The 26,878-nt window shown below is 43.3% G+C and overlaps 1 protein-coding gene across 2 annotated transcripts in view; it reads left to right on the top strand.

Moving 5' to 3' along the window:
* The window catches only part of LOC106743881 (neuronal acetylcholine receptor subunit alpha-7-like), a 216,943-nt gene extending 191,705 nt beyond the window's left edge, over window positions 1-25,238 (top strand). For both annotated transcript variants that reach the window (XM_014618111.1, XM_014618113.1), the window contains 8 exons: window positions 1,898-2,078; window positions 5,620-5,695; window positions 8,109-8,303; window positions 11,103-11,189; window positions 11,617-11,726; window positions 12,832-12,940; window positions 13,031-13,431; window positions 14,497-25,238. In XM_014618111.1, the coding sequence (XP_014473597.1) occupies window positions 1,898-2,078; window positions 5,620-5,695; window positions 8,109-8,303; window positions 11,103-11,189; window positions 11,617-11,726; window positions 12,832-12,940; window positions 13,031-13,431; window positions 14,497-14,664 (1,327 nt within the window). In that variant the 3' untranslated portion in view covers window positions 14,665-25,238. The remainder of the gene's footprint in view (window positions 1-1,897; window positions 2,079-5,619; window positions 5,696-8,108; window positions 8,304-11,102; window positions 11,190-11,616; window positions 11,727-12,831; window positions 12,941-13,030; window positions 13,432-14,496) is intronic.
* Window positions 25,239-26,878: the final 1,640 nt, after the last annotated feature.

Raw genomic sequence — 26,878 nt, 5'->3', positions numbered from 1 at the left:
TTTAAATTAAATTTATATTTAAATCCGAACCCATATTAAAGTAATATGTAAGATAGAAAAATGTTTATAGTTGTAAAAATTACTGGTACAAAATCATTGGATAGAGGAAGGTAGCAAATGAAGGTAAAATTTATTATCATAAGAATCAGAGGTGCGATAAAAAGAGAGAGAGAGAAGGAGATGAGAAGAACCTTCCGACAGAGGCGATGGCTGTAACAAAACATATCGTTCTCCTCCATATCGCGAGAGATTAATCGGTTTAATTAAGCCGACTAATTAATCCTACTGGTTTCGATAACGCGACGTGGAATCCGTCTACATCTGTACGTATGGAGCACCTGAAAAAATCGTTCGATACATTAGCAGTGTGTATGCACTTGGGTCCATCGGAAACGCGAAAGCATGTCCCGCACTTCCGTTTCGCGCGAATCATGCTCGGGATGATTCAGTAATGTAGCTCGCCATCGATCATCTCGCGCGATAGCTCGTAAGTCCTCGTAAAAATTTCGGGCGTGACACCGGCTGTCTTTCTGAAAAGTGCATAGCAGTGCACGCGAAAATTTCACACTTTTTCGCCGTGCTACGCGTCATGGTAATTTTCTTGATTGCGTGAGACGTCCGAACACACCCGCGCACTTAACACACGTCGCCACGTAGTCATTACGACGTTCGTTTCTACGGAGGCCATTTATTATCAACATATCGTCCGTACATGTGCAGCATAACTCCGTGACGGTGATCGATCATCGACGTCACGAAATTTCGGGAATAATGAACCTTGATCGATCTGCCAATAACGCCTGTATGAGTAATTTAATGTAACGAAGTTTCGATGTCATAAATTTGACTCCGCCGAGAAAGTCAGTCGGAATATATCGGAATATTTCCGCGGTTATTCGTCCATAATTGAAATTATCGTTGTTAATATTTGTTTATAATGGCTCACACACACATATACATACACGCATACACACATATAGACATACACAAGAACACACACACATACATATACACAACAGATTCTCTCTCATCGTTCCATCGAATAGTCCCAAGCTCTCGCGATATATTCAAATGTAGCGATATTACTACACCGAAATTAATTATGAAGTTTTTCTACTCGCGCGTAATATTATAAATAGATGTTAACGAGCAAAATTGGATTAATCGCATCGTACATAAATGATAAAAGAGTAGACAGTTGTAGCTCGTCCTTGTGAGGGAGGGCAACATTAGGGACATCCGAATTGTCTCTAAATTATTACAGGGGAGGGATAAGCCAGCGGGTTTACTTGAGGGATACCAGTACTGGTATTAGGTTCTGTGCCCGCGTATTCTGCAATAATGTTTAGTCTCCTGAGTAAAGAAAGATAGAGGTCCCATACGTGTCCGGTCGCCGTCTCATTTCGCGAAAATTGCCCGGCGTGAAAAAATTCAACACCCAACTGGTCAGTCTGGTCACTGCTGGTCGTTTTGTCGAGTGAACGTAACGAGCGTTAGTAACGAACTCTCCTTATGAAATATCAAATAAGACGCGATAACGGGCGCGAAATGAAAGAGCATTTGCTCGAGACAAATACGACGCGTCACATTCTTTGCCCCGCTTTCGTTTGAAATTAGTTTCTCGGTGCACTTCGTGCAGCTAATCTCAATAATATGGCAAAATATGCACATTATCGTTTAATTCTTAATTAAATATAGTGCATGCGTGCACTTTGATGAGAGAAAGCAGGGAACTGTCGGTTTTCCCGAATGGAGCGCGAGAAACTCGAGTTTCGAACACAATCGCAATTCAGACACCGAGTCATTCAGTCTTCGACTTTCGACTGTGTACCGGCCAACCGAATCCCCCTCCTCGATACCTCCCGGAAAGGTTAACGCGAATGATTGTTCGTTGCAGCGCCGACGAGGGCTTCGACGGCACTTACCCGACGAACGTCGTCGTAAAGAACAATGGGACCTGCTTGTACGTGCCGCCCGGTATATTCAAGAGCACTTGCAAGATAGACATTACTTGGTTTCCCTTTGACGATCAGCGCTGCGAGATGAAATTCGGCTCCTGGACGTACGACGGCTTTCAGGTGAGCAGGGACGAGCATTACGGAATTGGGTCAGCCAATCGTCATTCCCCCGTCCGTTCGCGGGATGTTCGCTCGTTCGCCTCGACGCAGACGACGAACTTACGAATTTTCCAATCTGTCGGGAGCACGTCGGTACTCGTCGACGTCTCGGGACGCGGAAATAATTCAAAGCGGCGTCGTGAGGAGTTTGATTAGCACCCGACACGAAGTGGGAGAAACGAGAAAGGGAAAGCAAAAGAGAGAGAGAGAAAGACAAAGAGAGCAAAGGGTAGGAAGGATTGAAGAGAGGGAGACAAGAGAATTTTCGCTATTTGCCAATGTGCAAGAGTTGCTCGCGAAAACGTTCCGCGAAATTCCAGAGTCGGACGTCGGAGTAAAGTCCTCCGATCGCGTAACGACGATGCATTTTCCGCCCTCCCCGACGAAAGTTGCGAGCGAGCGTTCTCGAGATTATGCTCGGTCCGGTTGAAATGGTAATTGCTCAATCCGTGCAAAGGAATTCCTGTAAATGCGCAAGACGTCTTGTAACAAATGTTATCTTTCGCTTCGTGATTTAATCAGACGTTACATAGTTTCATGTCTTTTCGTAATACGCTTTAACATAAAACGCCTCGATAACAACGTCTTAGGCCGAGATTCTAGGAAAGTCCATTTTTAAATTATTTAAGATCATTTTGTGCGATTATTATCTACATCTCTGCTTCGAAATATTATCTTTAATAAGTCGCTTTAACGAAACTTTGGTGAGAATTTTCTCGGAAAGCTTTGAAGAATACGTTTTCCTTTCCTTCCTTCTTTCTTTTCCTTAGTGTCTCCCGGTAAAAAATATCGATAGTATCATCAGCACACGTACGTACGTGATGTTAAGGCATTTTCCGCGAAATATTCGAGACGCGTGATTACGTTCGATTCCGAAGCGCGGTCTACGAATACCACAACGGGCGTAAAGTGCACTCGGCATTTTGTCGAAGCACCAACGTGGTGCGGTCGGCAAACGGCATTTTAGGGTGAATTGCAGGAAATTTACGAATCGCGGAAGATGCGTTTAGAGGACAATGAGCGTGAGAATGCGCGATACCCAGTTCTCCCAATTCTCGCCGACACGCGGTTCCGCCTCCGTCATTTTATTCTTGCAACACAAATAGTACACCGAGGGGAAATTATTTCTAGCATTCTCGTACCTCAAACTGCCTGAAACGAATATCACAAAAGCGGAGGCTATTACAATATATATCCCGAAGAAATTTCACCGACATTAGAGAATGCGTGACATAAATTGCTGCAAATCGAATCGGAGAAAGCAAATGAACGGGAGAGAGACTTGGCTATAAGAGACAGAATAGTATCGCGAACAGCCGTAAAACATTGCGGAAATTGCAGAATTATCTTATGTGAAAAAATAATAGTGCCAAATGAAAATATCTTAACATATCGCCCGACGATCCTCGTAAGAAAATATTGACTTACACTTTCAACATTCTTAGCTCAAAGCAAGCGTTAGGTTTGAGATATTCAGCGGGATATAACGTTGCTTGATAACGTACACTAATTACGATATTACAATGACGAAAACGCGTGGTAATCGAACGCTCCTCGCTCGTTACAGATTTATCGCGCAAACGCGCGATTTCACCGCACGACCGATGTACTTGGGCGAGTCCTCAATTGTCGGGGTATGCAACTTCCGAATAATTAAAATTGAGGATGCGAATTACACGGTGCCGGGCAATTCGAGAACGCTCGGGGGTTCATTAAGGAGGACAATAAGCAGAACGAAGTGGAAGCGCGAGAGGGAGAGTCAGTGGAATGCGCCACGAGCTCGGTTCGATCCGCTGAATACGAACGAGATGCAAAACAGACTTTTCGGTTTTGATCGTCCGTTTTCACTTAACAATTCGCGTCCAGAAATTAATTCGCCGTAGATTGCGCCTGAACGTCGGTGCAAGAAAAAAAGGGAGGAGAGAGGAAAAAAGAAAAGAAATTTTCCATCGATATTCAAACGCGTAGGAATTGCGGAAGGAATAACCGAGGTGGGTTAACGGGGGCTTTATTGGTCTATGCAAATATGCATGAATTCACGTGAGTGGTACCAACAGGCTTGTATGAAGCAACTAAACCGATGGAGAGTCTAGTAAAGAGAGTCTAGTAAAGAGCGACGTTATTTAGATACTTCGATAATAATTCATCGTTCTGCCTCATTTCTCAATTAATTTCATTCCTTTTTGTTTCTTTTATTTTCCGATTATTTCAGATCTTAGATACGTCGATTTTATATTATACGTCATGACGCTTGATAATGCAAAGTTTAAGATAATACAATAAATTAATAGCGTTCTATGTATTTATCGTATTAACCAAGAATATCATATCGATCGTTCTGTTAATGCTTTAAACCAGGGTTTCCCAAATTTGTATGAACCGCGACCCACTTTTTAGAACAGCAAAAATCCGCGACTCACCCAGCTTTAGTGGATATGAAAAAGCGAGGAGGAGTAGGTAAATTGATTATTTATTTATATCACTGTATTTATACGTTACCTTATTGCTCTTACTTTTTAATTTTTTTACTGAATATAAATTTATAAATCTATTAATTCTAGATACGCGATCTTGCAACGCATTCTGTCCACACTGTTATAATACGTTGATATATTACGAAGATACGCAAATCTATACCCAGTTTAAGTTTGTAAACCTACGCAAAGTAATGAAGTGTAATTGAACATTCTAGAATTTCTCGCGATCAACCAGAAATCGGTTTACGACCTACATTTTGGGGATACCTGCTTTAAACGATTACAATAGTTAAAGTTTCTAAGGCTGTTCGATCTTGAAACAAAGGAAAAGGATTAAAACCATTGAAAGCCAAAACACGGTTAGTTTAATGCTATTATACAATAAATCAAGTTACAAAAATATTTAATATGTCCAAAATTCCAAACGTTTCTAAAAAAAACTAAACGAATTATATGCGTAATTAATAAAAAATTAGAACGAGAATTCAGTCGAAGTACTATTTGGATAATGTAAATCATTTTCATTGAGAAGAGCCCGAATGGGGCCCGAAACATTTGAAATTTTAAACATATTAAATGTTGTTGTGACTTGATTTATTGTATAACGGCATTAAACTAACTTAGCTCTTAATGATTCTTTTCTTTGACTTTTGATTACAGTAGTATTTCTTTAAGACTTTAGCTAATTATTTGGTTAAGGTTGTGAAACGGGGATTTTAATTTCAACGAGCAAGAAATCCTTTCCATTATGTTCCTTGTTTGCGATGTTTTTAGTGTTCGCACACTTCTACATAAAAATTAATTCCCAAAGAGTCGGAGCGCGCGTTCAACTCTCGTTCCTTTATGTTTCGCCCCGTAATGTTTCTTCCATAAGGGCAAAAGGCGACAAGAGAATTGCGTATTTCCGCGACCGCGCAGAAATCTCTCCCTTCCCTCTTTCTCTTTCTTCCCCTTTCGAAACAACCGTCTTACATGGTACGGTCGCGATAATTTTCCTCTAATCGACCGTCATAAATTGTCGACAGTTGGATCTACAGCTGCAGGACGAGACCGGGGGTGACATCAGCAGTTTCATCACTAACGGCGAGTGGGATCTGTTGGGTGAGTTTTTACAGTCCTTATCGGTTCTCTCCTCTCGCCACGCCCGGATAGTTCACCCCGCCGCGCCGAAAGTGATTCCCCGGCCGATTAGCAATTCTAAAGTCTTGCACGGCCACGGGCGGATGATCAATCGTTTCGCAAATCGGAAACGGTATCGATCCTCGCTTTGTCCCCGTCAAAATTGCCTGCATCTGGGTCAAGCGGGACGCGCGGCGGAACGTAGCCGAAGTTTACTGTTTTCGCTGGCGAACACGTCGGCGATCGGTAAAGTGTCGCGAACGAAATTGCAAGCGGGGGCATCTCTCGCTTGATTCAAAGGGCGAATGAAGTCCGACGCAGTCGCTGAATAATCGCCCGGGAATTTATTGAACGATCGCGGATCCGAACTACATGGTCTTTCACTTGCAAATGTTCACCGTACCGCCGGAGAGGAAGAGGGAGGGAGGAGATCTCTATCGCGTGTTTTTGTTTTTCTTCTTTTTTATCTGGCACCGATTTTTCCACGGTAGAAATTTGTTTTTTCCGTTTTCCGCACGTGTGAACACGCATACGAAATTTTTTATCCACGTCGCGAATCTTCGCGCGCGCGTGCGTCCGAGCGCAAAATTCCCGTCTGGGCCCAAATTTTCTCGTCCCCCGTAGACGAGCGAGCGGGAGATAAGCGGAATTTCCGAATTCCAGCTCCGCGCGAGTTACGCAACGGGAACTTTCTCCGCGTGATAATTTTATTATTTCGGCTATTCGCGGGATCCATAAAATCAGTTTCCGCGTGTCGGGATCCACGTTGAAATCGACAGCCCCACGCATGGAATCGTACGACCTACATTTTACATTGGAAGATCAATTTTGTATTCGGAATCCGCTTTCAGCGAACGTGTGCGATATCTCTTGCTGAATTAAAATTTACAAGGATATACTTTCAACCACTATTAATAAAACAAATCGCTAATTAACTACGCGGTAACTCACGCACGCATACGCACACATACTGTCATACATATCATCGGTAAAAAAAAACGTTGCAACTGCTGTAATTTATCGTTCGATCGCGCGTAATACAACGTTTTGCTATTAAGCTCACGCCCGTTCGCGGCATCCACGTTGAAATAGCGATGTAAAAACGGGAATTATTCAGTTCGCGTCTTTATTTGTCAAGTAGAGAATGTCATAACCGCGATGTAGCGTCATTCGGTTACTGGTGTAATTTGTCGGGCGGCGGCACATTCGCCCCGCGGATAACGCAAGAAACGCACTCAGGCGCGCCTCTTTATTGCTCTCGCGATGCAGGAGCAAAAACACCCGCTTCTCCCCGTGTATCATCTCTCGAAAAATTGTACGATGCATTACGCGCGGGAATAGCGTTGGCGTGTGCACGTGTAATATATATGTCAGGGTTATGAGGCTCGCGTTAGAAATGTATCTTAAGTAACTGCAGTTGCGGAGCACGTTTTGTACCCGGAGGAATAGCGTAAGATGGAATCGTACGTTTTTCTCCGGCGCTGTTGCGCGGGATAATTCAGGGAGGAGAGCGGAGAAATTTTTCGCTCCCGGCAATCTTTTTGTTACACTCGAGTGCGCACTTCGCTTTATTGACGATGTATCAATTGTCCGTGTGTATGTGTGGCTGTATATGTGTGTGTATATATATATATATATATATATGCATATACGTATGTGCGCGCGATGTCATGTTTAAGCGTCAAATCGAATACGTGAAGTTCGAGTGGAAATTTTAAATGCCGATGACCGCGCTCGGAGCAACGAAAAAAGCGCACGCCGGTAGTTTCCATCGGATATCGATGCATCGAATCAATTAGACTCCCGAAAGCGCAAAGTTCATTCGGATTTAAACTGCGCAAGCACTCACGATCTGTTTCGGATATTCGTAAATCTTCGTGTTTGCCTCGAAAGAAATAACTGATAAACTACAGAGTAAAAAATATTTTGCACTTGTGTGAAAATCGGTCTTTGTTACAATTTCCGTGTTAAATTTTTAACACACCCGTGTGTTAATTTAACATATTGTATTCATGTTATCTCAACATTTTGTGTTGTGTTGATATTCAACATTTGTAAAATAACGCATTTTATACTTCAGTGCTGATTGCCGTATTAATTTGATGTTATTTTTTTACATTACATTTGCGTCGCTTTTCGGCATATTTACTTTGTGTGAAATTAAACAAAAATTTGGGCCGCTTAGTACATGCAACATGTGTTAACTTCAGCACGAAGTTTTTCACTGCGTGAAAAACCTCGAGAAAAGCCAGTTACTGCATCCAATTTTATAGTAACCTTATTACAGCAATAAACTCGCAGATATGATTGCAATAGATATCGTTTGTGCTGTACAACGAAAAATATTTCTACACAATGACGACAACGCAACTAATCTGGATTTCGTGTTGCACAGGGGTGCCCGGCAAGAGAAACGAAATCTACTACAATTGCTGCCCAGAACCGTACATAGACATCACTTTCGTCGTCATCATCAGAAGACGCACACTCTACTACTTCTTCAACCTGATCGTGCCGTGCGTCCTGATTGCCAGCATGGCCGTCCTCGGGTTCACCCTGCCGCCGGATTCCGGCGAGAAACTCTCCCTCGGCAAGTTTCAACTCGATGCAAAACTCCGATTGCCCTCAACGACCCGTGAACGTTCTCGCGATTAGGCACGCCCCTGTTTGCTAAGAGCATCAGACGTTTGCGCGATTAGGTCCGACCTACTTCCGGCCGGCGGACTCTCTCTCCCGCATCCGGGCGCAGAAGAAACTAATCTCTCCTGCCGTTGTCGCGAGTTTCTTCCCCCCGTGGTTCGAGCTTAGCGCTGAGGGATTTCGCCGAGTCGTGTCCCGGCGCGGAAATTACCGCCGATAAAATCCCGTCACGCCGCATCGGGATTGCGCGATTTCACGTGTCGACGGTGTAGGTTGCGAGCCACTCGTGTAACGCGAATTTCATCGCTCTCTGCATGTCGCGTTCGATCCTCCCAGGACGAGCTCTGACATGGAGCGCCTTTTCTTCCGTGTAATCTCAATTAGACCAGGCACCATCGATCAAACTCTTATCCGCTTCCTTGTCGGAAATTTTTCTATTCTAAACTGCGGAGCGGATGATCGATCGGCTGACAATTAACCGGCAACTTAACTCGGATCATTTTTCCGCGAGGACGATGTAGAGATGGCATCGCAGTTCCGGTGTGCGCGACGCGATCCCAGACTTTCTCTTTTGCGCGCGTGGTGACGAAACCGTCGGCAGTACAATGCTATCTGTTACATGTTATTTCATTGTTTCCCCGAGAACATGATCGTCCTGGAATCCAGCAAGGAACCCGATGCCTCCTACGGCCTGAATCGCTCGGCTGCATAATTCCGATTCCTCGCCCGCCTCGCCTCGCAGCCTCCCCGTGTAAACGTTCCCGTGATTAGAGCTGGGAGTTCGCTAAGCGCATCGGGCGTTTATGCGATTAGATTTCGCCCGATCCCGATTGAAACGACGCGGTAACTTCAGCCCGGGTCGTCGGGTTTCTTCGAGCGTGCAGCAGGCTGCTGCGTGCTGAATCCACATAGGATTCGAAAGCGATCGCGACAATCGCGTCGGCAGTAGTGCGGAGATACGCCGACAATGGAACGGCAGTTTCGAGCAATCGCGAGTTTCCGCGAAGCTCTTAGCTATTAATAGATTGAGATACGATTATCACGGGTGTCTTTGCTGCGATTGCTTCAACGTTGAGGCCGATTTCAGCGGAAATATCAGTTTATTTTTTTATCAAGTTTAAAATAAATTTTCCTTCAATATAGAAATCAGTTATTATTTTTACACCTCATTGAAAATTCTTCCACGAGTTCTTGTCCGAATAATTATCCTTTAATATATTTTTTTCACTTGAAATTGGTTATCGATTCATGGAGAAAAAAATGATTGGTCGTAAGGTGAATGTCACAATTAGTGACAGTGTCCTAATTTGCCGCGTTAATATAGCTTCTCAGTCGATCGAGTGATTTCTAAGCCACTTTTATGGGCACTTTTATCAACAAAAGTTAGTTCACAATGCGAGCCATAGCTGGAATATCATAATTATAAGCGTGCTGCTAACGAACAGTTCGAATAGTTATTCGCCGACATCTTAGAAGTTGGCCTTTAATATATGGCGTATTTTCCATCTTTCTTTGTAATTATATTTTAACCTCAAGCGATTGAAATCATACTGTCGAAATCAAAGAAAGATTGAAGAATATTTTGCAAGCAAGAAACGTAACAACGCACGTATTTTTTGTAATTAATACATGTATGTCATTAATCGGTACTGGAATCTTTTTATTTGCCTCTATCACTGACTATATGTATTTAAATAAGTATGATATAAAATGATATAAAAACTATTCCTATACGTAAAATTAATGTTACATATTTAACACATGTATAATTATAATAATTTATTAATTTATTTTCACGATATGATTGTTTTATCATTAATTGGAACCTTCACCTTATAACACGTTAACTTTACGCATATTGTTTTTCGTTTATCTGAAATCCCTATTAGTCTCAAGGACCCCTATTCGTACGTTAGACCGCCAGTGGTTTTAACGATGCCGATACAATACAAGTTTACCGATTCGACAGAAGAATTGGAAACATCCTATTTGGCGAGGAAGCAGGAAAGAAACGACGCGATACCACGACTCAATCGTGATTGGGATCTTGAGAGCACCTCTCGATGCGTTGTCGCGCGAGTCTCGAAGAAACTCGAGTAAGGTCTGATATTTAAATGAAGCACCTGGCGCGGCTGCCAATCGCGCGCGGTGTTTTGAAAGTCTAAATAATTCGAAAGCACTTCTTAACGCGACACTGCGGCTTGCGAATAAACGCCGAGGGTGTCCAAAGCCCCGAGCGGTGGGTTAAGATACACAAGACTCCGCACGCGAACTGTCTCTGAGGTTCCCTATCTAAGATGCTAATCAAAATTAGACATTAACAAAATGATAATTTTCCTTTTCAAGATATCCTTATCGCCTTCTCTCGAGTCGTCACGGTTTGACGGTTAACGAGAACGGTCGAACTTTTGACACAACTTTTCGCTCTCAACGGAACGGCTGTTAAAGTCAAAATAATCTTTCTGCGTCATAAATTTGGGTAAAATGCGCCTTTTCTTTGGAAGGTTTAAACGGAGAAGAAAGGGACGGCTTCGATGACAGTTCGCCATTGAGCCGACGAGGTGGGGGTTTGCGGACAACCTATATATCGTCCGATATAGGAGTGTGAAAATCGAAGGGTCTTTAGCACGCGGTTATCATGCACGAAGGCCCTTCGATCGTTCAAGGGCTGAGGGCTGATCCCGCCTAGCCACACCGACGCGCTCCACTTTAACGATAATTAATCGAAGCCAACGAACCTCTTTTGCAGGGGTAACCATCCTTCTATCCCTCACTGTGTTCCTGAATATGGTTGCCGAGACAATGCCAGCGACGTCCGACGCCGTGCCGCTTTTAGGTGAGCTCGATCACATTGATTTTCAATATGATTAATTTTTTCGATACGAGAAGGCGGAGACCTGACCGGTCGCCCATATTGTGAGCCGTTCGAACGGAAAAAGGGGGACGGTGGGAAGGGACGAAGGGCTGTTTACGTCCCTCTAGGACAATGTTCCTCGATCGCGAAACACCCGAGCCAGGAGACACTTGTGAAAATTTATTAAATTGAAAACAGTGTGTTTATTTTGGAGAAAAAAGTATAATTATATTATAGAAAGAAGCGTTAAAAAATAAAAGAAATGCTATTTTTCATATCATTTTTAGAAGGAACGAGACTTCTCGAATAAGACATGACGTATATTGAAATAGATTGACATTAACTACGCGATTCAATCTTCGTTCAAATCGTAAGCACTTTGAATTCACACTGTCGACCTTCTTTTCAGGGACGTACTTCAATTGCATCATGTTTATGGTGGCCAGCAGCGTGGTCAGCACAATTCTCATCTTGAACTATCATCATCGGAATGCTGACACCCATGAAATGTCCGAATGGGTAATTTCCTTTGATCGATATCGAAGCTTGTGGCATTGTTACGACTTAATTGTCGGTCGTTAGTTAATATCGCAACGCGAGAACGGAGGACGGAGAACGGAATGTTTGATTGTTGACCAATCAATTTGCGATTTCCCCTTTGTTTGAAAGTTCACGCATATTTCTTTTTTCTCGCGTTAAAGGGAAATTTGATGCGGCTTGTGTGAACCACCGGTTTTGCGAAATTAACTCCAGCGACGAGTTAATGAAATGAGAGAAACAAATCATCATTTCATTGTTATAAAATTAATCGACTAAACTAGTTAATATCCATTAATGTCCGACAATATTACGCACGGATACGAATCAATTGCGAATTATATCGAATTTTATTGAAAATCGCTCGCGTTCGTTCCGCTAAATTGGCCTATCCGTCACCGCGCGCTAACCGTATCGCTCGTTAATGATTTTTTCATTCGTGTGCAACGTGAATTATTTTACTAAAAACCCGCTTTCGATTCATCGCCAGCGCTATATGAGCCTTATATACACTGGCCGATAATTATAGTTTTAATTAAAATGCAACGCACTACCAGCGCCATATCTCTCTCTCTCTCTCTCTCTCTCTCTTCATTGCGGATAAATCGGAAATTTTATGAGCGGATAATTAAGGACCACTCCGCCGAATGCGCGTCGCGATAATAAATCACGTCGCATAATTGAATTTTTCCCGCCGGACGTCGCGTTAATTAGGATGTAAATTTCGGCGATTGACACGCATGATTTGCAGACAATCAAATTTCTGCGAGCGAAATGCACGCAAGCAAAGTCAAATAAATGAACGCGAGTTCTTTTGAGTCACGAAACGCGACGAAGAGCGTGAAAGAAACGGACAGGACGAGAAGGTACACGCACGTAAATGAATTTCTCGCCTATTTTAATTGGATACGGCCGTCGTAATAACTAAAATTTTACGTGTGCGGACGGTTCATATCGAAATAAATAATAACTTTGAAAGTCGGAAGTTATCTTCGAAATAACATTCGATCACGCTACAGCGATAATTAGTAGTTGCAGCGGATATAATTGCAGGTTAAAATATATCGTTGACCGAATTGCATTACAGATTAAAGTCGTTTTTCTGTACTGGCTGCCCTGCATACTACGTATGTCAAGGCCCGTCGAGAAAGAGGAGAAGGAAGTGCAAAAGTCGCAGAAGCCGTCTCCGGTCACGGGTAAGGTGATCTCTCCTTTCTCCCGTAATTCGCGTAATCGCACAATCCATAACTGCAACTTGATAAATTAATCGTCGCCTTGTGCGCCAGGCGCAAGCAAGTCGTACGGCGACTTGGAGCTCCATCAAAGAAGCAGCAAGTCCCTTCTGGCGAACGTGCTGGACTTGGAGGACAACGCGCTGGCGTCACACAACAACTTGCTGAACAATGTATACAGCACACCCGGGCCGCACCACCCGCACACGATGGGCCACGGCCACAGTCACATACACACGACGCCCCATCATCATCACAGCCACGCGGCTACGACACCGCACCATCAGCACGCGACGCCGTTGCCGCACTCGTCGTACCCCGGCCACCAGATCAGTCACACGCCGCATCATCACCCGCATCCGCAGGAAGCGTCGACGCCGCAGGTCGAGACGATACTCCAGAACGCGTGCTTCTGCGCTCGCTACGAGCTCGTGCTAATATTGAAGGAAATCAAGGTAAGAGTGATATCGGATGCTTTGGATATCCGAATTCTTTGCTTACCACACTCTCAGCGGTCCTTAAACATTTAGATCCCAAGGATATAGGAACCTAAAAATATCAAACTCCTGGAACCTTGAAACCCAAAAATCCGAAAGATTTTAAGTTCTCAGATTCGTGGTAACGTCGGTTCAGGGCGAGATTTCATGATTATCTGAAATAGTTAAATTCCCAAATCCGGTTAATCCAGCTCTTATATCATCAGATTTTTGAGTATTTAGTTTCAAGGCGCAAACATGCAAAGGTAGCAAACTTTTGAAACTTCGAAATCAAGGTAACGACGATTTAGAGCGATTTAATGACCCACTTAGATAATTAAGTCCTTGAATTCAGTCCGATTTTTACATCCTCGGAGGATTCGGGTTTTTTTAATTTCAAGGCACACAGATAAAAAAGCATCAAATTCTTGGAACTTCGAAATTCCAAGGTTCTTAGAATCCTAATTGGACCGACTCGACTAGCGTCATTGATATTTTAATCTTCGATTTATATAGTTTAAAAATTCTCGGCAATCTTATTTATTTATTTGTTTACTTATTTATTTAAATAGGAAAATTCCACTTTACCCACGTAAGGAAAAATCTTTAAATATTTAGATCCGTCGATACCAAAAATCTAAATAATACAACAAATTAGAAATATTAAAACCTCCAAACCTCTCCAAAGTCTTAAGATTCCAGCTAACGACAATGTAGGGAGATTCGATGAATGTCTCAAATACCCAAATCCTCAAATTCGTTTCGACAACCTCGGATTCCCAAGTATTTGAAAATAGCCCCTGGCTCTTGCCGGCTCTTGTAAATTCCAAGACACAAAAGATCAAAAGATACGAAACTCCGGAAACCTCGCCGCCCAAGAAACTCGCTGTCCCATGGCTCCAAGAACCGCACGATTCCAGGTCTAAGAGAGATCCTATCCAGAACATCTCCATTCAGAAACCAATCAGCACGATTCCATCGCAATTAACAATGATAACGCTCTGCCGCTTTGATCACGACGACGGTGTGCCCGTCTCGTTGCAGATAATAACGAATCAGCTGAAGAGCGATGATGAGAACACGAAGGTGACGAACGACTGGAAGTTCGCGGCGATGGTGATCGACAGGATGTGCCTAATCATTTTTACTCTGTTCACCATCATCGCTACCATCACCGTCCTGCTGTCGGCGCCGCACATTATCGTCACGTGATTCAGAAAAGCCAGGCTGTTGCCGGTGGTTCCGGGGCCGGCGAGGAACGCGCGCCGTACGCCGTTACCGGCGTCGACGAGGGTCGACACCACTCCGGTGATGCGTCCGCCCTTCCCGTCGATCGGCTCCCGCCGGACCGGGCTCGAGGGTGCTCGTCTTCGAGTTCGTACGCCGCTTCGTTTCGGAGATTTGCACGTTAGGAAGAAAGCAATACGGGGAGTAACTTCGTTTCTTTACGATATACATAATACCGGTGAAAATGAAAATAATAACGCTATCGATAATGAGGATAACGATAATAGTATTAATAATAATTACGTAATAGTAACGGTAAACTTCATCGTATTATTATCCCACGAGGACGCCTTAGCGAAACACGTAAACACACACGTCTAGACGGCGCGTAACAAAAAGAGACAGAGGCAGTAAAACAGAGAGAAAGAGAGAGAGAGAGAGAACAAGGGAACACATGCAAAACATGGATACACGCGGGAGCGGAGCACACGCGTGACACCCACACCGGTTTGCATCCCTGAGAGCAGTCGACGTGGCCGCAACAACAGCTTACGTAGCCGAAACGGTACATTTCCTCGGCCGAGTTAAACGATTAAGTTCTATGCGAGGTACGATTATGAGTTCTCACTGAGGTAGAACGTGAGCCGGTCGAATCGAGACACGTATTCGATTCTGTCCTCCGCGACTACACTTGGGGATGTATCACACACAACACACACACATACGTACACGCATGCACGCAACGTTACGCGAGCGACGATGCGCGTGGAAGTACGACTAGCCGATGAATTAAAGATACGCGCTGCGGTCGAGGGCTAATGTTGATGCAGGGATCCCCGAATACACACGCGAGGAGCGATCGTATCAAAAATTAAAGGTCTCTTGCGCGCGGCTCGCGTCAATGTTTCGTAATGCTTCCGCGAGTGCGCGTAAAGACTCGCGCATATCCAATCACCCCGCAAAACTCGGAGAATACGGAGTCTCAGAAAAATATGAAACGTCGAACGTGCAAACGGTAGCGCTCAAAGATGGACGTACAATCAAAGTTTTTAATCGTTCGATCGAAATCGTTCGAAGAGATACAGAATCAGCGGTGTCTTGATCAAATATTCGGGGATTGCTGCACGCGGACTTAACGTTGGTCCTCGTCTACGACGAGACGTGGAAGAAGGCGCTCGAGAGTGTCGATCACGGGCACCGACCCGAGTCGAAATGCTGCTTCTACAAATGCAAATTTCGAACTTGAAAGACTACGAGAGAATCTGGAGGTGTAACACCATACGAAGCTGTTATCTTCCGATGTTGCAAACGGTTACTTACCGCCGTTTTGTGTTGAGGCTTAAAAATATACTTATTTAATATTCAAATTATTTAATATTCGATTATCTTGATAGTCTACCTGCATTTATTCATTCTTAATTCTTAATTTTAGCGAGCAGCGTATTAATTATGTAACTTACTTAAGTGCAGATAGAGTATTACGATAAGCTAATACTAAATAATTGATAAAGATTGATAAGCAAATGGGTAAATAAAAGAACAAACTTTCTTCTTTCGTAATCTCGTTATTGTTATTTTCTATTGGCGTCGGAAATTACGATAGGATTGAGGGATTCGAAAGAGGTGAGAAGGAAGGAGTTGTAAGCACCGTCGTCGACCATGCCGCTACATCCTGCGTCCTGCAATCCATCCTGCAGTCAGCTCCTAGACGTCATCGTGGTCTGGTGCTCAATGGTGCTAAAAGAAAATACGAGTCGATCGGAAACACGACATTTTCATTAATAGGTCTGTTTCTTTTCGCTAAACTATATTAGCTGTATTAATTGTATGGGCTGTATTAGCTTGTACTAGTTCTCTTCTCCTCTTTCTTCCACCAAGAGTCCGAATTGTATTTCTGTCTTTTTTTCAATTCTATATTAGTTCAGCGAAAAGAACAGATCTATTATTATTATTCAATCGCCCATTAACCGATGGGGATCGTCGAATATTACAGGCGGAACTCTATATCGATACTTACCACGCGTGCAAACGTTTTAATATTTCGGGAATTTAATAAATTTTCGACTTCGAAGGGATCTGAAATATTTTGAGGGAGTTAATTGTTGCGCGACCGCTCAGTCGCTCAGCGATCGATGACTGTGTCATTTTCTCCCATTGTTTTGATACTCGCACACACTCGCGTACACTCTCCGTGATCGAGTCATTAAGTCTCAAACCGATGAGTACACATTACGACAAGGATTACGTGTGTGATCAGTGCGATATTTTCAATTCATGCTGTCGCATGATAGAAGTATTTCGACGGCTTTTGAGACATTTAATCCTTGTCGAGTGCTCGTCGGATTTTGGTCGGTATCGCGTAGTTTAGTACACGTTTTTCCGGTCGAATTTCGTATCTATGCAAGTGTCAGTGAGTGTCCGGAACCACGGGACAACCAGGAGCAGGGTGCTGGATCGGACAGCTGGGACTGAGGACGCAGAATGTCGGAACGCGGCCAGCGATACGTCGTATATTTCCAGGTGTGTTAAATCATTTATTATGTAGGACGTTTGACGATCTTGGCGAGAATAAGGAGATACCCGAGTCGAAATTTAGAATCTACTCTAAGGCCGGCATTCATAATTCGTCGTCATTTGACCAACAATCATAATTTTATGATTTTATGAAACTTTGATTAATTGTCAGTTTGTATTTATTTTACACGAGAGATATGTATGCAAACAGCCGAATAATGGCTCTTAGAAATACAAATCCATTAATTATTCTTTCAATCGTGAATTATTTACAAATACCGGCCTAAGTCTCGCAAGCGCTGAAAAATTTGTTTCTCTAATAATATTCCGTCGGACGCAAGTTTTAGCTTGAGCAGATCAACATCTTTTTTCACTTTTATTTTGCTTTGTTTTTCTACCGAATCCACGTTTAAATCCCTGTTGATATTTACATGACTGCTGCCTCTGCATTTACAGCTCTTTCCTTTTCAGCTCTTTTAAGAGCTTCAAATCTATAACGCTAATAAAAAAATAATACGGAAAGGATTATGAATAAAAAAGTGTATTGTTTATTCTTATTGTTTGCTTTTATTTAATTATTTAATATTTTTTTATCGAATATATTCTATCTACAGTTGAGTAAGTTGCATAATTGATACAATATACTTATTGAAATTAAGAATAAGTATTAAGTGCAGGCAGAATATTGAGAATAATCAAATATTAAATAATTATCGACTAAGTTTTTTTCTAAGAGCTTCAATATGGAAAAAGCGACAGTGAGTAACCATTTGCAGCATCAAGGTAGGATAATGACCTGTATAGTATTGTATCCCGAGATTCTCCATTGATCCTTCAATTTCGACGGTATTTGCAGGATTAATGTAGAACCAAAATTTCGACTCGGGTGGCTTCCTTTCGGCGCGTGCGAAACAATATAACGATCGGAAAGGGGCGAAAGAGAAACGATGACAGCGAAGAGGCTTAGGAGAAAAAGAGACGAATGGGGAGAAAAGAGAGTCGGGCTTTAAGGGTAATACGCACACGTTACACTCTCAGAATACACACGACGAACTGCCAAGGTGATTTAAATAATGCCAATGGATTTTCTTATCATTATCACTAGTATGTAAAAATCGACGACGACTTAATAAAACGGGGGATTTGTACTACGATTTAAGTGACGGTGGCGCAACATAAATACTCTCTCGGATAGGTTGTGCGATGTAGCCTCGAAGGATCTCGAGGGACATGCCGTGCGAAAGAACACGGGAAGACGGAGGAGACGCGGGAGAAAATTGCGAAGGACGGTTACGGTTGTTCGATAACTACTTTCGCTTGTGACAACGCGAACAGACTATTCAGTTTCGAGCGACGCACCTTCTTTCCCTGGTGTTCGCGGAACGCGAGCGAATCCTTTCATCATCGATCCGCATTCTCGTGTCGCGTTCAGCGCTATAAATGCGATAGCCCGATTATTCATTTATTTATTAGCGAGAAATATTCTTCTAATTACACTCGTCTCGCAACTTGATATTTCACATCAGCTTTGTTAAACATATATATTGAAGAACCACATTAATTTCATATATTGCGGTAATAATACGGTTCTATATATCAAGAGCCAGGCCAATTTTTATCGTTAAATAATTGTTATTATTAATTTTAATTTTCATCATTAAAAACGGTCAATTCGAGGGCCGAATATCCTAAAATTCTTGCGGAAAAAGGCGATCGTCAAGTTCTACGAATGTTTGAAGAACGAGACGAACGCATTTATCGCTGATTGCTAGCGGAGAAAATGGATCGTTATCACTTACATCGCGCGTGTATTAAACGTGGACTTACACACACACACACACACACACACACACACACACAGACACACACCTACCTTCTCTACACGGGACACTCGCGTGTCTTTCCGTGTCTGACAGTTCAATCTTTTTCCTCTCTGTAATGTTTCCATCACAGAAACCGTCACTGCGAGACGACATCGCGTTTTCTTTCGGACGTTGAAAAATCATTTCGCGGCGGGAATATTAAGCGCGGACTTTTATTTCCACCCTATTAGAAAAAAAAAATGTGACTTTGACGTTTCACGTTCCGCTGTTGTCTCTCCGGAAACGCGTGAAAGCGTTTCCGCCGACGGTCACACCGAACAACCGATAGCAACATCCAAATTGAAGAAAACCAATCTGTTTTTCGTCATCTCACACGACAGTCTCCTACTCGTCTCTTGTGGAGAGAATCAACGCTGCGATGTCAAATATCGCGATCGACGAGAGCCGGTTTATTACGGCGCGTACATTTGTTTTCACCCGCGAAAGAAACGAGAGGGAGAGAAACGTGACTCTCCTTCCAAATGTATTCCGAAAACGTTAACGCACGCCACGTCCTCTGCATATTCACGAGCTGATCGTGGGTCACGGTAGAAAATCGCGAAAGCGACGGAATCGAAACTAGCGAAGAGATGCGACACGTGGAACGGCTAACAGGCGACCGAATAAGAGGAAGGAAGTTGCTCTTGCTCACAGGCTGACTCGTAGACGGACGGCTGAGCCGTCGACGTAATGTCAGCGAGACGTACTCGATGTAGTATTGTACATTTTTTCGGCCATCGGCACTGGATAATCGCGACAACCAATCACGTTATCTTTTAATAATTATTAAAGGTTATTAAAGTAATGAACCGTGTGTATTGTTGACGATTTTGCGAAGGATGGGAGAGGAGGATTAGAAGTACGGTAAGACCTTAAGACGGTGTTTTGATCTCTATAGTGCGCGAGAAAAACGTTTAAAAAGAATTAAAAAAAATGTGGGAGAAGATTAAGCAGAATAACAATGTCGAATTGCATTAAAGTCGTAAGGCAGGTAGAGTACGTTACGTAGGGGCGAGAAAAAAACGCAGTTAATCACTGTAAGTGTCGCAGAGTAGCTGACTGAGAGTCGAGGAAATAACGCGCGTTAAAAGAAGAAAAAAAAATAAATAAAACGCGTAGTTCGAAACATCGACGCTTTAATGCCGGCGCACACTCGTCGTTCGTTGCGATAAAAATTAGCAACCAGCTCGTTCAACCGGCTCGGCAAGCGTGAAACGTCGTCTGGTCTCGCAAACCAGACAGACGCACGCGAACTCTCCGGTTATCTTGAAACTGGAGCAACCGATGCCACGCCGTGCCTCTGGAAGCGGAAAGATGGAAAAACGAGGATTCGAAACCTTTTTACTTTCCACCCTTCGATTTCGTTGCCATGCCCCGAGTCATTCTGATTATATTTTTACACACGTTCCCTTCAACACCTCTGAGAAAAAGCCACGAACTTCCGAGCGTCTGCTGAGTTCACACTTCTCGCACGTCACGCAAAAATCGGAGCGAACTCCTCGAACGTTTTAGCTCAAATAAAAACCTATGTATACACGTAATTATCTTTCCACCTCCAGAGAGAAAGAGAGAGAGATCGTGCCGTCGGTTGTGCCATTTCCGAGGCAGTTAAGCGCGCAAAGCGGAAGATTCTCGACGCCCTGATAATTTTTGTCGCTATATGAGGACGTCCGGCCTCCCCATCGTTCCTTTTCACGTGCGTTTGCTGTAGTTCAAGTTGGTGGAAAGGCGATTAGCCACGCCGATTCATCGCGATTAATCCAGGCACGTAGGAGAGAATACGTTTTTCGCATACAACACAGGTCAACGGAAGTAGAAGAGTGTGAACAACTCTGTGTCCCAAGACCCTTTCCTTCGGTATCACATTGCAACGAGGCGAATACATCGGAACGACCGGTCCGAAAATCGTAGACGAAGAGTCACGGTACAGTCCAGCTGTAGCCAAACGAGCTGCACACGCGTACTTTTTCTTTTCGTATTCACTGTTGTCAGTAATCTACGTTCCCCCGAGGCGCGTTACTTCGAGTCACTCGGTGCGCGTCGGAGGAGAGTGATTTCACATCGCGTATCGCTACCCGAAAAGTAGCGGCACTTCCTTTGATACGAAGCCTTCGCTTGTTCGCTCGAATCCGCATTCATTGTAGAAAAAGAAAAGAGATAAACGCGCGCGCGTATCGAAGCGTATATATCGCGACTAATTAATGAACTATACCACAGGTGTAAAACTATTCTAGAAGCAGCGACGTAAATGGATTACGAGTCCTAGAACATTACGGGTATCAAAAAAAAGTCGTGTTAGCGAAAAAACGAACGCGTGATCTTAATAATGTAATCGAGGTTTAACGATTAGATAGTAAAGAAAGATTATAAAAAAAAAAAGAAGGAGAAGAAGAGGAGGAAGAGAAATACACGTACCGCCGCGGTATACGCGTGTACTCTGTACGACTATACTTGTTCTACTAACTATATACTTGTAAATGTGTATTATCACATATCGTAATGAAATTCCATGTCGAAGACAGACAAGAAAAGAAATTGCTCACTGTAATTCGTCGCTAACGACTGCTGGTTTATTTTCCTAAATAAATTAACAAGCGCACGACGCGAGCGACGGCGAAGACGACTGTTCTCCGCGCTTACGCGCGCGGAAGTAGCTAGAATATATCGATGAGATTTAATAAAAGAGCTCGCGAAACGACGGCGATTGCGCGCTCGGCGGCGAAACATTTCGCGGCCGGTGTGTGAGGAAAAGTCGTGATAAATATCGATGATGAACAACAGAAATGTGCTAAAGTTTGCGAACTTCGGAAGCGAAATCTTCCGGTTGCCGTGACGCGTACTCGCTTCCTTTCGCGTCTTGGGAGCCGTGCGGCGCGCGAACCTTATTATAGAGTTTGATAGGCTTCTTTCCGCGGTTTCCCGCGGTAACGAGGAAACGAAAGGGGAAAATATTGCCATCGGGAACACTCGGCGGAGATCGCACGAGGATCACTTTTCATTCGCGCTCGAGGATCGGCCTGCAGAAATTCACTCCTCGAACGTTCGAATTTGCATAAAGGAAAAAGCGGATTTTAAATTCAGGCGGAACGTGACATACCTCGCGCGAGATATTTCCACCTCCTTGAACTCGACACGGACAGTTCTCTACGAAGATATAACGCAGCAAACGTACCTCTCGGGCATGATGTAATCCGCCGCTTTCGTACTCAAGGATAATGAATAGCAGTAAGTTTGAGGAAGCGTGATGTATTGAGTTAAAAGAGCATTAGCCGTTCGGTCTGGTGAGGAATGCAAATTCTCGGTTAACAGCGAGAGAGAATATTCTTTCACCCAAGTTGTGTGTGCGCCCATCGTTCTCGGTATTTTCACTGTCGTCTGCACGATTATTTTAACAATCGCATGATTTAATCACAACATATTGTTATTTCACCTCTAATGCTCTTTTAATTGCATACGTTGCACCCCTCGACTTTCTCTTTGGTCCTTCGTAAATTTACTCGAGAGAGTAGCCAGGAAGATACTTTCGTTCCCATTTTATCTCGTCTTTTGTTTAGAAAGAAAAAACAATTTTCCGGATGTTTTTCGTAAAGTTGAAATTTGCGTCACGCACGATCGATTGCGAAAGAACTAACGAGTTCTTCCTCGCTCGCGATTGTTTCCGGCGCATTACTTTCCCGGCCGATATGGCGTATTCGCGAAACTTTGACGAGAGCGGCGGTGAACAATGAAATTTCCGCACAAACTGAACATTTTAGAACGAACGATCGGGATGAGGAAAAAGGAAGGGCGAGAGGAAGAGAGGAAATAAGATAAGCGCCATTAACGTGACTTGCGCCTTTAAAATCAACAACTCAGCTTAATACGCGCGGGGCTGTTATATATATAAAATGTAATCTTGTAATAAAGGAAAAACAAAATAATAATAATAATAAAAACGATAACGTTAGCCATAACGATTAACGGATAACGATAAATAACATAATATTACTACTCTATTAACGATAACAATAATAATATTAAAACATATATTAGCTGTGAGATTTTTTGCCTGTACGAAAATGTTGAAATCTCCTTTCTACAACGTTAATGTACGATTAAGCCGACTTCCGCGAGTCGAATCGTTCCCAATTAACGAGTAGCTGCGGCGAACAGAAAAAGAGAGAGAGTGAGAGAATGTGAGAGAATGAGAGTGAGAGAGAGAGGGTAAGGGGGAAGAGATAAAGAGTGAAAAAGAAAGAGAAAGATTAAATAAATATACGAGTTAGCTAAAAACGAAGATTGATAGACTCATAGAATATCGTAGTAACACAGATGTACAGGGTGACGCGACGAAAGGGAATTTCGGCAATACGACGAGCGATTTTTCGAACGTCTCGCTTATCGATCCACGTGTAGGGATAGAGATGGATGGAGATGAGATTGACGACAGAGCAGATCGGACAAAATCGATCGCGAGGACACTGCTCGGGAAGTTAGAATCAGTCCGTTGATTAAAACCGTTGATTAAAATCGTAAAAATGAGCCAAATACGCACCTGAAATTTCCACACAATGAATTTCGTTCCTCGGTCGAGCCGACGCTGCGCTTTCGTCGTGACGTTAAAATTAACCCGTTATATACCCAAAAAGAGAAAAAGAGAAAGTAAAAAAGAACAACGGAAGCGCGATTATCTCCGTTGAGTATAGATTCGGAAAAACTCAAGTTGTCCGTAATTTCCCGGATACAGGCGAGCTATGAGTTAAGTCGAATGCGAGTTTCGTAGCACTTCTAGCCTTTCACTCGACTCTTAATTGATTACCCGAGCGTTTTAAGGACTTTACCTAAGGTTATATACCGATAGAGATAATTAAGATTGCTCATCGATTATGCCTGTCGTTTAAGTGTCAAGACAATCCCCCGATGACTCCAAGCGGCTCTGACGACGAAACTATTTCTCGATATATATATATATATATATATATATATATATATATATATACATATATACATATATACATATAATACTACCTCTAACTAAAGCGAGAGAGAGGGAGAGAATATATCGACAGCGACGGTGCGTCCGTCAGTTGTAATTTATCGTAAGGTCTACTGTATTATACTATAGCATGCCGAAGTCTTCCGCTATTAGTCGCCTAGCGCGGCCGACGAGTTTTCCCGGTTGTGGAGCTTTCGTGAGATCGCCGTAAATCGCGCGCGCGCGAAGTTCCGTCTCGCTGATATCGCCGGAGGAAATGCAATTAAGCGCGACGGTCCGAAATGGCGAAAGGCGAACACACACACTCGCGAAAGTCGTTTCAACTGCTCGCGGCTGTTCAGCGTTAGTAGCTCGCTGTGATGTAAGTAGTCGAAGCTCTAGCGAAAAAATTCTACGCTCGTAGATCTAGCACTGAAACCGCACGACGGACAGCGACGGGAGATGAAGAACTGAGACGAAACTATTGTGATTTGCTGCTCCTAAAAAGACATTTCCCCCTTTTCGATCGTGCAATAACCACAGACATCACATTTGTAGTCCTTCATAAAAAGTAAAAGAAACGGACCATCACACGCAGACACGCCGAAATCGCGATTGCGTAATTCCCGGTGATTCGATCAATTGAAATTAAAAAGGAGAAATGGATGAAATCGACGAGAAGTTCGAACGAGAAGACTCAATTGACAATTTCACAGGGTTGACCTTTCTAATCATGCGCTCCGACGTAATTTGCACGATGCACACCAGGGTGTCGATCGGATTGATAATCGCTGCGCGTTTCCGGACCGCGCTAGCTGGCTTCGATCTGCGCTAACATTGAAGACGAGATCAGTGTGAATTTTTCATAATAAATTATTCACACGCGCTCTTTGTTCGAATAGAGGAGCGACTTGGAAGCGTCACGTTGAACGGATGTCACAGGTTATATTTACTCGTTGTAGTTGTAGAATACAGTTGTAAAATAGAGATCGACAGTGTCCAAGAAATGTTCGGGAAAACAGGAATGATTACGCTTCTTCAACTTTTTAAATAGTATATACTTGATCTCTCGAGGAGGGCGCTCGAGATCGATGAAGACGTTCGGAAAATCGCAACGATCTATTGCCTGTTCTTACTAGACCGCTCTTTATATACCATACACACATATGTATTATACATATATATATATATATATATATATAATATATAAGTATAAATATATACGCGATACAGAGAGAGAGAAAGAGCGAAAGCGAGCGAGAGAGAGAGAGTGAGAGAGAAAAATTAAATTATATTCGACGACAACACATAGTATGTAAAAAAAGGTTGCTCGCGCTCAGCCCCGTTGTTAAATTAAGCGAAACGAGATATCGTCCACGTCGGATTTTGTTGCCGGTTACGCGAATCGCGTCGTTCCGCCGGTCGATCACCCACATTAGATTATCGTAAATTTTTATCCTCGGGGAGAGAAAAAAAGAGAGAAAGGGAAGACACTCTTCTCGATAGCCGGAGAAAAACGACAACAATCATGGTCGCCGTAAAATACCGCCGCGTTATCACGAAAATACCACTAAAGTGCACGCAAATGTGTATACAACTACCTTGCGCAAATTTCATCAAATTAATGCAGACACGCAAAGTCGGTACAGTGAGAGGAAATTTTCGAACGGGATTGAACGCAATAATCGACTAGAAAGCGATTCCTCCAATTTGATTCTTTCGATTAGAGGGAAAAAAAAACACGTCCATGCGTCCAATTTCTCGGGTTAAATTACACCTGATGAAACAATCGTATAGAGAGAGAGAGATAGAGAGAGAGAGATACAGGGTATCTCGAATATATATTAAACTACGTTGCATCGTATTTACGTTCGATGGCTCGTGAAGCCATCGCGGTGAAATGGAAACGGCGGAACGACGCTTCTCGCGCAACAGCAATGTAGATTTTGAGCGGATTTTCGAATGTCGCGTTATCATCGTCGATTCGTTTTGCCGGCGCAGCTCAGGGCAAGGTTCGCGTGTAAATTCCACTGTGCCATTGTTTGTAAAACGTAAAACAAAACAGCGATCCGCCGGATCGACCGGTCGATTTACGCGGCACGGGCGAAAGCGGAAAATAAGAAAAAAAAGACATATAATAAAAAGAATCCCACATACTCCACAAAGATTTAAGGTAGGTACACGCGCTCGCGCGCGCGTATCTTTTTCCACGAACGGCGGCGAATTAATTAATTAGACTTAACCGATTAGGTGAGGCGTAAGTTCAAGTGCCAAATTTTTAGCTAATCATTCCTTAAAAGCGTAAACGAGCGCGCTGCGGAGCGAACGTGTACGCGATAGGACCGTTGTAGGGATGTAATTAACGCGAGGGGTGATCGAAGGCGGCGCCGGAATCGCGTGTTATTAGGACCGTTTACGAATTAAGCCGAGGTTCGAGGAGCGTCCGTGAAATTACTTCGCAATTTGTTACAGACTTCAGAGGTGGGCGATCCCTGCCGATTCACACTCCTGTTGCAACTTCGGCAGACGGTACCTCGCGGACAAAATCGAGCCAAACTGCAGCAACACGCGCACACATTCGAGGACATTTTAACGCTTATCGAATTTCAGTTTGCGCTTCGGTCCAAATCTAGAAAATGGTGTCAAATGTAACTCGCGGATTTATTACGCGGAATCGCGGACGGAGGAAGAGAGAAAGAGAGAGAGAGAGAGGTGACAGGAGTGAGGAAAGAGAAGGATTCCGAGTTCGATTCGAGCGAATATACTTTGTATCGGACATCTTGAATTCCGCGGCGAAAGAGATAAGGGCGGGAGAAATATAATACACACACACATACATATATATATATATATATATATATATATATAT

This window comes from Dinoponera quadriceps, unplaced genomic scaffold, assembly GCF_001313825.1.
Source record: "Dinoponera quadriceps isolate SergipeBrazil2010 unplaced genomic scaffold, ASM131382v1 scaffold1070, whole genome shotgun sequence".
In the NCBI taxonomy this organism is placed as follows: Eukaryota; Metazoa; Arthropoda; class Insecta; order Hymenoptera; family Formicidae; genus Dinoponera; species Dinoponera quadriceps.
Note: the sequence above shows the minus strand (reverse complement) of the source record. Positions and strands in the feature narration are given on the sequence as shown.